The 12,429-nt window shown below is 39.7% G+C and overlaps 1 protein-coding gene across 3 annotated transcripts in view; it reads left to right on the top strand.

The window, feature by feature from the left end:
* The window catches only part of Txndc11 (thioredoxin domain containing 11), a 61,566-nt gene that overhangs the window by 12,221 nt on the left and 36,916 nt on the right, over positions 1-12,429 (top strand). For 2 of the 3 annotated variants that reach the window (XM_046445706.2, XM_046445715.2), the window contains exon 4: positions 1,776-1,905. The exons of the other annotated variant lie outside the window; for it this stretch is intronic. In XM_046445706.2, the coding sequence (XP_046301662.1) occupies positions 1,776-1,905 (130 nt within the window). The remainder of the gene's footprint in view (positions 1-1,775; positions 1,906-12,429) is intronic. 3 annotated transcript variants of the gene reach the window in all.

Here is a 12,429-nt window from a genome sequence, read left to right as displayed (position 1 = left end):
CCTGGGTCTCATTACTGAGCACACTACTGCTGTTCGTGTGTTTTTGTTGCTGCTATTGCTCTTTTTTGTTGTGATGACTTATTTTGTAGAAGCCACTTAAAGAAACTAATAGGCTTTTCTGTTTTGTGAAAGTAGATTTTTTTGGTTTGTATTGAGACCAGTCACAGAAAAAGTTAATTAAGGGCCTGAAGCAGGGAGGTATGTTCTCACAACCCTGTCAGAGCTTGGTAGCCATCCAACAGCATGTCCCGTGGCAGTGGCTGTAGTTTATTGGTAAAGCATGCCCCACATCCTGCATTCTGGAATCTTGTAATCTTGGTAAGTCAGTTGGACCCTTGTAATATCACAGCAAGGAAACTCAGCAGAGCCTGTTGGCTTACTTAGATGAGATTTCTGGATTTGTTGGCTCCTTTTTGCCGAACAAAATAAGTTACCAGCTTTTTTTTTTTTTTTTTTTTTTTAATATATGTATATATTTTAGTTGTACATGAACACAATACCTTTGTTTTACTTATTTATTTTTATGTGGTGCTGAGGATCGAACCCAGTGCCTCAGACGTGCTAGGCAAGCACTCTACCACTGAGCCACAATCCCAGCCCAAGTTACCAGATTTTTAAGAAAAATTTTTTCCTTTAAAAATTGTTGGTGATTGTTGGGGTTGGTGGTGATAGTGATGATTTCTAAACAGAACTAATTGTGGTAAGTTTTGAACTGATAGAATTCTTAACTGTTTTCTCCCAGCTGTGCTTGTACAATGCTGTTTTTATTTTTTCATACTGAAATTCTTTCCATCTCATGTTCTGTAGTATACACTGAGGAATTGTTGTGTTCCATCATGTTTGTGTGTGTGTGTGTGTGTGTGTGTGTGTGTATGTATGTTTATGACCATGTATCGTGAGCACAGCATTTAATTCCTGACTGGGCTATTGTTGGTATTAACAACAGGCTTAGTGTCAGTTGCTGTTTAGAGAGAAGAACAGTTATGGAGTTGGTGCATTTCACGTACCTTCCCTACTCTGCCACCAACCATCAGTTGTATTTGTGTTGTGTGAGGTTGAGAGAGCCATGTATGGATTCTGACTAGCTTAGGAACGTAACTGAATTAGGGAGGCATTACTTAGCAGTGCTGAATCAAATTCCTGTGTCCCAAAGGACAGCTGTGAGGAAAAGGAAGAAAGGTGGGTTATGCAAGCTCCTTAACTTTATACTTCCATTTTTTTCCCATGTTCTAGTAAAGCTTTAGATAGACTTAAGCTTCATTTAGTGATTCTTCCTTTAAGTGCCTATGGAATACTTAGGCACTTAAAGGAATATTGTTGGCTAAGGGCCAGCTGCTTAGCTTTTCCTCATTTCAGAGTGACATGTGGAAGTCCTCACCCATGTGCAGTGAGGTGTGCAATTAAGATCCTGGAATCCTTTCAGCATGCGGCCAGTTTCCACAGTAGCCTTGTTTTTGTTTTTTATTTTTAAAGAAATGTTGTGGGATTTCATTTTTCTTTCAGACACTAAAAAGAATTTAGTTTGCAATTGAATGAAGCTCATAGAAAGGTCACACTGCTTGCACCTCCCCCTCCTTAAACTGTTGATTCTTAATTAGCGCCCCAGCACCCCTGAGCAAAGCAGGCTACTTCCCTGAAACAGTTTGATACTAAAGCAAGACATTTTCATCCTATGGTATTGATGATTTTAGCTATACATTGCAGGGTTAACGCATGGTGTATTATTTTTACTTTTTATTTATTTATTTATATTTTATTTTATTTTTTGGTACTAGTTTTGGACCAATCGAATACAAAGGCCCCATGAGTGCTGTTTACATTGAGAAGTTTGTCCGCCGGGTGATGAAACCACTTCTCTACATCCCATCTCAATCAGAATTACTAGATTTTCTCTCAAACTACGAGGTACCTATCTTTCATATCTCCTCTGTTCCCAAGGCCTTTTACTGGGTTATATTGGATTGTTCATATTTAAAGGTGTTTTTTTTTTTTTTTCTTTTTTAAAATACCTCCTGAATTGCAGCAGTTAAAAGATCAATTTATAGATAAATCCCAGTTAAATGCATTTCTGAGTTGGGTGCAGTAGTGCACAACTGTAATCCCAGGTACTTGGGAGGCTGAGGCAGGAGGATCGAAAGTTTGAGGCCAGCCTCAGCAACTTAGACCCCATTTCACAATAGATACATAGGTAGAGAGAGAGAAAGAAAGATGGGAAGGAAGGACTGGGGATATCACTCAGTGGTAAAGCATCACTGGATATAATTCCCAATACCCAGAAAAAAAAATGCATTTTGAGATGACTTACCATAATGATGGTTTGATCAAATGAGTTTTAAGGGAATAGAAAGCTTGCAAAATTCTGTGTTTTGTTTGGGAATTTTCAACAAACTTTCACCTTGTCTTATAGTTAAAGTACATGAGAGTTAATTTACAATTTATTGTGGTTGTCAATTTCTAAGAATGTCATTTGATGCTTTGCAGTATTGCAGAAATACCTCACTTTTCTTGTTGTAGTTTGCTTTTTTTTAGTGGAAATATATGTTATTTTATTTTATTAATTGTGTAACTATTTCAAGCTCTTGTTTGTGGAAAATTTCCCAGTTTTTTAGCGTGGCTTCTCTCCTGCTTCCTCATTGCCATCTTTAACCCTGATAAATTATTTTTATAAGATATTTCATGCACATTCAGGATAATTTATTGAAAGGCCAGTATTGAGATTATTAAAATAATCTAAAAAATTATAAAATTAGCTCCGCAAAATCCTTCATGGGGACATGTATAAGGTCACACTTGGATACAACAAGTAAGTGATGCTTGGGCGCATCAATGTCAAGACCATGAATATACCATAGAGTGAAAATCCACATGAATCTAGGCCTGACTTTTTTTTTTTTTTGGTGGTGGTGCTGGGGCTTTGTGCATGCCAGGGAAGCCCTCTGCCAGCTGAGCCGTGTCCCCAGCCCTAGACCTCCCTGACCGACTGTGTCTGATTACTCTAGGTATATTTCATATAGATTGGAGGTGATTTTTTCCCACCAGTTCATCATTTGTAAATGGTTTCTTTCATCTTAGAAACTCTATTTACGTATTAACTATTAGCAGATTCCCCAAGCAACTTTGTTTAATGTCCAGTCATTCAGCTTGTAGATCTTGGATGTACATCAGAGTAAATGTTCCTTAATCTCATGTGAATGAGGGATGGACCTCTCCGGTTTCTCTTCCTGTGCCAGGTCATAGGCCCATGATAGGACTAACTGGGTTTGGGATTTGGGGCTGTTTCTCACCTCCTCGGCATCAGGGCCTGGGCCAGGGTTTTCTTAAGATTTCTTTGAAGTCTTCAGGTACAACTGGGGGTGGCACAGCAAAATGGTGAAAAGCCATGAGTCAGACTGAGTTGAAGCCCAGCTCCATCATTTATGGCTGTGTGGCCAGAGGCTGCTTACCCTCTTTAAGTCTTCATTTTCTCCACTGTAAGCAGAAGTAAACCAAGTAAGACATAGAAAATACCCAGGGTATCGTCTCAGTAAAAATGATATCACAGAAAACATCCTGGATATTAGGGTTATTAAGAGAAACATAACTGTGATGATATTTACTGGAGTTTTCCATGTTTATAAAAAGGAAAAAGATTGTCTATAACGCACATGACAAAAATGACCTTGCAGGGCTGACATGTCATCCTTCATTCATGCTCTGTTGGTTGGTTTGTTTTGCCCAGTTTTGATGGATACTCCCTTTGTTTCATTTTTTTAAGAAAATATTTATTTTAGTTTGAAATGGACGCACTGTCTTTATTTTACATTTATGCAGTGCGGAGGATTGAACTCAGTGCCTCAAGCATGCTAGGCGAGCGCGCTACCACTGAGCCACAACCCCAGCTGCACCCTTGGTTTCATTTTATTTTTTATTTTTCTTTTTTGCATGCATGTGTTTGTTGCTGGGAATCGAACCAGGGCCTCAAGCATGCTATTTTAGTGTTTTGTTGTTGTTGTTTGTTTCTGGTAGTGGATGTAGGGATAGGACACAGGGATGTTTGACCCTTGGGCTACATCCCCAGCCCTTTTTGTTTATTTTGAAACAGGGTCTTGCTAACCTGCCCAGGCTCCTCTTGAACTTGAAGTCTTTCTGCTTCAGCCTCCTGAGTTGTGGTATTGTAGGTGTGCACCATCATGCCTGGCCCTAAGTACCCTGTCCCACCACCACTTTAAATTTTCACTCAAGCCCTTCTGAAAAGGAAAGAGAAAAATGAGAGGAGCTGCATAGCAGCAACAGTTATCATACAGCATTGGTAGCTTTCCCAAAAAGACTGAGAGCATCTTCATAACTATTTTCCTCTCTATCAGAGATTTGTACCTCTAGAGAGCTCTCAGCCAGTTTTTCTGCTTCAGTTCTTGGCAGAGTGGTGTAGTAAGGAGAAGAACTTGACTAGAATTCTAGAGAGCTGGGTTTTAACCCTGACCTTAGCAAGTTTAATTTATGAGCTTCATGTAAATTTCTTATCTCTGAAGTAAGAGTTTTGGTTGATTTAGGTAATCCTCACCGACTTTTGTGGCTTCATGAACTTTAGAGGCTGGAAAGATACAAAAATTTCCTAAGCTTCTGTTTGGAAAGTTATTTTGTTTCTGAGATGGAGGCCTCCCTATGTTGCTCAGACAGGACCTGAACTCCTGGGCTTAAGCAATCTTGCCTCAGCCTCCAAGTAGCTGGGCCTATAGGTGTGTGCTACCATACACCTAGCTAGGAAAGAACTTTTGAGTCAATGACCTTGAAATCTACAACATATATCATTTAAAAAAAAAATTTTGTTTAGATGTTGATGGATCTTTATTGTATTTATTTATATGTGGTGCTGAGAATCGAACCCAGTGCCTTGCACATTCTAGGCAAGTGCTCCACCACTGAGCCACAACCCCAGCCGATTTTAACCCCTTTTTACTTATTATCTCTCGTGTTCTTTCTAGCAGCATATGTAGGAGAGAAACAGTGCACATTTGTGACTGAGCGGACAGGCAACCCTGAGCTGTAGCCTTTGCACCCTCTGAATTTGCTATTCAGCAGTGCTTTTACAGATCCTGCTTCCCGCTATCACAAGGAGTTCCTTCCCTCAGTCCCAGTGTTGTGCTGATGATGTCACTTGTGGTTGGGTTTTGGCAGCCCACTTAATTGGTTATGTAAAACAGATCAGACCACCTTTAGAACAGGCGCCGTGGGTGCTGCTATGATGGAACCCCACTGCAAAGGCTTCAGTTTTCCCTGAAGATGGCATGCTTCCTCCCCAGGCCTTGGATAGCTTTTATTGCGTTGGCATCATCTTCTGCTGGGCTTCTCCCTGGAGATGAAATGGTCTGGTTGTCAAGAGAAGACACTTGGTTAAATGTGGAAGAATTAGGGAGTCAAGCCCAGCATGGTATTTGTGGAATCACTTGTCTTGTGAAACATACCAAATTGTATTGCCTAGAAAGAACTGTCAGTTCATGCACACCTCTGTAAAGATAGTGGAAAGATAACAGTCAGGGTCCGGAATCTTTCATGATTTTGATGGTTGAATACATAGGAACATTTGGAGGCGCTACTCTATAATACATAGTACTTTTGGAGTTACCTGCTGTATTAGGGTTTCTCAACCTTGGCACTGTTGACATATGGGGGTCAGAGAATTCAGTGCTGAGGGGGGCAGTCCTGTGCTTTGCAGGATATTTACTAGCATTCCTGGCTTCCATTTACTAGATGCTTGTTCCATCATCATCTTTCCATGTTATGACGTCCAAAAATATCTCCAGACATTGCCAGATGTCCCTGGGAGGCAAAATTGCCATAGTGAAACTGCCACTCTAAGTGACTATGTTTCCCTGTTAGGCCTTAAGACGAGGTGTCCTGCCTCTTCTTTCCTGGAGCACACAGAAACCCACAGTCTATAGTTGGAAGTTTATCTGCTTGTAATAGACAAGTAGCAGTAGAGAAAAGATGGAAACTCAATAGTGCCTTGGCTAGAGAATTCTGGAATGTTATCTTTGGGGGACTAGAGCCAGGAGTGAGTTAGATTCTCATCAGTAAAGCTGTCCCCATACTCAACTTTTTACTTAAACTGTTTCTTTTCTCCTTAAAAAAAAGGAAAAGATTATTAAATTATAAATAAGTTAAAGGGTTTGACAAATGTTGTAATTATATCTTGCTTTGAATTTTTAAGTCTTAGAGTTGAATCCATTCAAAAGCCTATTTTAAATTGGATATTATTTAAAGTGTTTTTTCTGTGGGGCGGGGGTACTGGGAATTGAACTCAGGGGCACTCTGTCAGTGAGCCACATCCCCAGCCCTATTTTGTATTTTATTTAGAGACAAGATCTCACTGAGTTGCTTAGGGCCTCGCCATTGCTGAGACTGACTCTGAACTCATGATCCTCCTGCCTCAGCCTCCTGAGCCACTGGGATCACAGGCGTGCACCACTGTGCCTGGCTTAGAGGAATAGTTTTAACCAATGAAAAATATTTTATTTGACTTGATATCTCAAATCTACCTAAGATTATTAATCATTAACTGTAGTTTTATGTTTGTAAAATATAACTCTTATCTTACCTCAGATACGATTACTAGAAAATCAGTTTTGCCTTAAACACCATAGGAAGACATTAAAGGTTGAAAGTTATAAACACTTACCTGTAGATTCTGCTCTGCTTTAGTTCTGTTGGCTAGAAAATCTTGAGTTAGGTGTATGATGGTAAGTGCCCTTTGGCTTTTACCTCTTGTCTGCCAGTGGACACATGAGCAGAGGGAAGCGGACACTCTGAGCAGAGGGAAGCCACAGACAGTGTGCTTGCCTAAAGGGAGGCTGGCTCTAGCCCAGGTCTCTGGCTCCCCAGTTCCTTCTTGTGTCCCATGTTCTTTCCTCCCAGTAATGTTTAAGGTCAATGAGTTGAAACTTCAGTGTCTATCTAGAGATTAAAATTTCATATTTAATTTTAAATATTTCTTATTTATGTCATTTTTGAAATTTTTTCTTTCAGGACAGAAGTATTTGAAAGGTGTTGGCTTCTAATTTGGCTGTTAGCTTTTCTTTTCCTTTATTCTTATGAACAGGTCTAAGAATAAATAGTGATGAAGGATGGAGGATGGCTCCATGACTCTTGACTTTACTATTAGAGCAGGAGTTTTGCCATTTCCTGTCATTAGCATTTATTCTGCAGAACTGGGGGTGGTCTATGAATGAAAGTCACAATATTGAGCCTAGGTAGAGTCTGGTATTCCCAGATACACAAGAAAGTGATATCTACCTTATAAGTCATGGTGTGTTTAAAAACTGCAGTGAACTTCCCAGGGAATACTGCAGAGAGAAATGAATAGCTTTAAGTCATCTCGTTGCAAACCATGTAAGGAAATTCTGCTGCTTGCTGTTACTCCAGCTGCAGACTCTGTTCCTTGCAGGCCTTTCCTGCCTCAGATACAGACTGGAAGAAGTACTTTTATCATCGTGGACAACATGGTCCCCCGGAACCCAGTGTCATCTTTATTTTGGTGAATGTTAAGTTCATTAGGAAGAGAATAGGAATATGTAATGTTAATGTAGTTTTCAAAGTCACTAGTTTTATGGCTTATCTAATTTCAGAAAAAATTTAAAAAAAAATTAAAGCACAGAATGATCCAGTTTGTACATTATCATCTGTTTGCCAAATGCCAATTATTTTGAGCTTTTATCTTGTGTTTGCAGCCAAAATATTTTCCAAATCTTTTTGTGAATTTCTGTAATTAGTAATGGTTATTTATCCTACATTAGTACATTTGTTCTTAGTGGTTTTTAAATTTAAGTAGGATTAGAAAAGACATTGGAATCTCTTTTTGAAAGAAGTGGGGGTGCTAGGTAAATTACCAGGTGACCAAAAACTTGAGCAGTTTAGAGAAAAGTAGAATTTATCATACTGCTGGTAAGTAAAATTTTGTCTGAATGTTGAGAAAATAGACCCCATTTCTGTCAGTTCATAGTTGTATAGCACTGTGAATGAAATAGTTTTACATTTTCTAGCTATGAGTTAATATTGGTACAGAAATATTTCAAGTGCCGCTGAGAAAAGCACGTAAGGTAATTATTCTCATGACCACTAGAGGGTGTGAGTACCATTTGCTGAAATTTTATGCTGTCCTACAAACAGTGTCCACTTACACAAGAAATATGTCAGTGAGGATTTGCTGGCCTCTTAGAAATAACCAATTTCCAACTTCCTCATTATAACAGGTGCTAAGTAAATACACTGTATGTCATGGGATGAAATTAACCACAAATTGGGTCAAGTTAGATAAATACAAACTGGTTCTAGTATTCATTGTGTCTTGTTTTTTTGCTAAGGTGTGAACTTGATGGAGGAGTTTTGTCTTTTTATCTTTTTATTCCTGTTTGTTCATTAACAAGTATCTGTTTGCTCTATGCCAGGCAGTCTTGGAGCTGGAGTTATAGCATGGAGGTAGACAACAAACGAACAGGAATACACTGTAAATTTTATGTTGTGTTAGGATTTGAAACCCAGGGCCTTAGATGTGCCAGGCAAGCACTGTATCACTAAGCTACCCCGCAGCCCTACAGACAGGAAAACAAACAATGGGTCCTAGGCGGAAGAGTGTCTTTCTAATATTCATGTCTGGGTGAAACTTTAGGATGTGACCTTATTTGGAAATAGGGTCTTGAGAGGTATCATCCTGGATTTAGGGTGGGTCCTAAATCCAAAAACTGGTGTGTTGATCAAAAAGGAGAAGGCTCAGAGAAAAAGGCCATGTGAAGATGAAGGCAGAAATTGAAGTCGAGGAAGGAATGCCTGGAGCCACCAGCTGCTGTAAGAGGCGAGGCAGGACCCTCTGCACCCGACCAGGAGAGCATGATTCTGAACTTCCAGCTGCTAGAACTGTGGGAATAATTTCTGTGGTTTTGAACCACCAGTTTGTGGTAATTTGTTAGGGCAACTCTAGGAAGTAAATGCACAGGGTAACTTGAGATAGTGTGTGAAGAGAAGTAGAGAAGGATGATTTAGGGACATAGGGGAAGGACGCTGTTATTTTAGAAGCCAGGCAAGACCTCTTTAGGAAATAAGATTGGAATAAATCTTAAATAATGTGGAGCCTATGTGATTGGACCCAACCCTGAAGAGATTTTAGAGTGTTCTAGAACATGAGAATGTCAGTGCAAAGCCCCAAGAAGGAATTGGACTGATGGGGCTCAAGAAGCAGTCACAGAGGCATCTTTTCACCAGTGTGTGTCCTGATGACACTGTTGATTGGTGGACCAACGAAGGAAGACCAACACTAGCACTTGGGCTCCTGTTTGGTCACCTGGAGGCTGTGTGGGCATCCCGGAGTGGACTGCTAAGAGACACTGCAGCTGGCAAGCATCAGAAGACAGAGGGACATCCCTGCACCCTGGGGGCTTGAATCCTAATGTCATGTTCCAAGTGTCAGGTGACCTGTATTCTTGCCCAGGTCCTCTGGAAGGCACCTCCAAATGGGTTTATTTCAGCTGAGCAGACCAAGGCTTAGACCCAGAAAGGTCTGTGGGTGAAGATGTGTTTGTTCCTCAAACTCACCTTTCTTCAGCTTCAGCTAAAAATGTGGGGGAAACTAAAATATAGGTAGCTGTTTTGTGAGAATTTCTTAAAATGACATAGGTTCTGTTGAGGAGACATTGAAATTTTAGAGAACAAACAGGAAAACACTTTAAATTTCATGTTGTGTGATAACTTCTTTTTTAAAATTTTTGTTGGTTGTAGATGGACCCAATATTTTTATTTTTATTTATTTTTATGTGGTGGTGAGGATCGGACCCAGGGCCTTGCATGTGGTAGGTGAGCTCTCTACCGCTGAGCCACAACTCCAGCCCCAGTTTGGTAACTTTTAAATAATAATTTACAATACAGGGCAGGGGATGTAACTTGGTAGTCGAGCACTTGACTTGAGTGTGCAAGGTCATGGTTTCAGTTCCCAGTACTGTAAAACAACAAAAGCCAAAGAATAAATTGCAATAGAAATAAACAGTTAACCATTACTTCACTTTATTTCTTCTTTTTTATAATTTTGAAGTATTAATTTCAGGTTATTCTCAAGCAAGCCAGTTTTATATATTTGACAGAGAATGCTACAGTGTTGTATCTGTCACGTAGCACTTAAAATGTACTTTGCCTGTCTCTTGTTTCTGTTTGAGGCAGGACCTTGCTAAGTTGCTCAGACTGGGCTGGAACTCAAGGTCTTCCTACCTCAGCCTCCTGAGTAGCTGGGATTGTAGCTACTGTACTCCATCAACTTCTTGTGTTTTTAATAGCTAGTATTTTACAATTTATACACTTGTAGTCATCTCATATAGTTACTGAGTCTTGTGTTCTTCATTTCTTTGGCAATGAAAAATGAAAATAATTTTTCACATAGGGCTGTTTTGCTTTGTAATGTTTGGTGAATTTCTTTGGTCAAACGACTTGAAAATTCAGTAGCATTTCCTTGAAGCAGAGGCTCTTTCATCCAAGCCATGTAAATTGTGGTGGGGATGGCATTAGTGAAAAAGAACCTTAGCTAGGTGGGGTGGTGCCCATGTGCAGTCCCAGTGGCTCAGGAGACTCAGGAGACTGGCTCAGGAGGCAGGAGGACCGTAACTTCCAATCCAGCCTCAGCAACTGAGCAAAGCCCTAAGCAACCTGTCTCAAAGTAAAACACAAAAAAGGGCTGGGGATGTGGCTCAATGGTTAAGCACCCCTGGGTTTAATCTCTGGTACCAACAAACAAAAAAACAAACTCATTATACTGTAGAAATGTCCACAAAGGATACCTGCACATGGTTCATCCTCTGTTCACTTTGTTTTAAACATTTTTAGTTATGGATGGACCTTTATTTTATTTATTTATTTATTTATATTTGGTGCTGGGCATTGAACCTAGTGCCCCTCACATGCTAGGCCAGCGCTTTATTATTGAGCTACCACCCTAGCCCCTCTATTTACTTTTACCTTTTGTTCTTTTGTGTGTGTGGGGGGGTGGGTGCTGGGGATTGAACCCAGGACCTTGTGCATGCGAGGCAAGCTCTCTACCAGCTGAGCAATATCTCCCCAGCCCTCCTTTTATTCACTTTTGAAGGTTTATTTTGGATTTCCTTGGAGACTCAGAATTCATATTTGTTTTACTTTGATTATTCTGTGCATGTGTGCATGTATGTACATGTATATATATGTAATTGCATATATGCGTGTAGATACATGCATGTTTATAGGCCACATATCCACTGCCACAAGCTACCTAAAATAACGTGGGATGGGCTGGGGCTGTAGCTCAGTGGCAGAGCACTTGCCTAGCATGTGTTAGGCACTGGGTTCCATCCTTAGCACCACATAAGAGTGAAAGAAGGAAAATAAAGGCATGTTGTTCATCTACAACTACAAAAAAAAAAATGATAATGTGGGAGAAGTAAAAGTCACATTATTTAATTTCTATCTATAGAATATTTATTAATACTTAGAATGAATTTATTCCATAGGTTTTAGTTTGAGAGATTGGTCAGAATTTAAAGAAACTTAAATGAGTCCGTTTTCTTCCAATTAGTTTCCATTTTGTTATGTCCCATATTACCTAAGTGGCTAGAATTTCTGAAGATTTTATTGTCCTTTTTTTAAGTAGGAAAGTTTATTACATGATCATAGAATGGTTTGAAATCTTAAGAACACAAATACTGTAGTATTCTACTTTAAGTCAGTTGTAGGTTGACTTATTAAAAATATTTTGAAGGAATAGGGCAAGAGCAAATTTTGTTTTCAGTAACTTGGGCTGGGATGTGGCTCAGTGGTAGAGCGTGTGCTTGAGCAAGTGAGAGCCCCTGGGTTTAGTCCCCAGCTCCACAGAACACAAACTTTGCTTTCCTAGTTCCTTAATTTGAGAAATTGGTTATTTGCTAAATTTTCTGGATGTTCTGATTAAAAGTCCCATCTCAGTTTCTATTAGAATGAAAACAAATTGATTCATTTAAAGTTAAATCTTAGTAATTAGGTAATTGGCTTTTTTATTGGGAAGGTGATATACTTTACTACAGATCAGAAATTAATGTACTGATTTCAAACCTAGTCAGCAGATTAAATTTGCACCTTAACTTTTGGGTTCAGTTTTGTCCCAGTAATAAATAAGCCTCCACAGTTACTGAGAGCATGGTGTTGAGGCTTTTGGGCTGAAAAGGACTCTTTGAATTGCCTGGTGCCTTAGTTTATCAGATTTACTTTTCACGCCAATCCCACGAAGAGCTGGGCCTGTTTCCTAGAGAGGAAACTGAGGCTAATGTGAAGGATCATCCACTATTGGGCACTCAGCCACGACTCGAGCTGAAGTCTTCTGACTCCAGGCCCAGCACTCTCCTCAGGGAGCCCACAGTTGAGCTATTAAGACAGATAACAATGATTAAAGAGCAAAACCAGGTACAAGAAGTG

This window comes from Marmota monax, unplaced genomic scaffold, assembly GCF_021218885.2.
Source record: "Marmota monax isolate L192 unplaced genomic scaffold, Marmota_monax_Labrador192_F-V1.1 WCK01_AAM20220418_F8-fsc00035, whole genome shotgun sequence".
Lineage (NCBI taxonomy): Eukaryota > Metazoa > Chordata > Mammalia > Rodentia > Sciuridae > Marmota > Marmota monax.
This window is presented reverse-complemented; position numbering and strand designations above follow the sequence as displayed.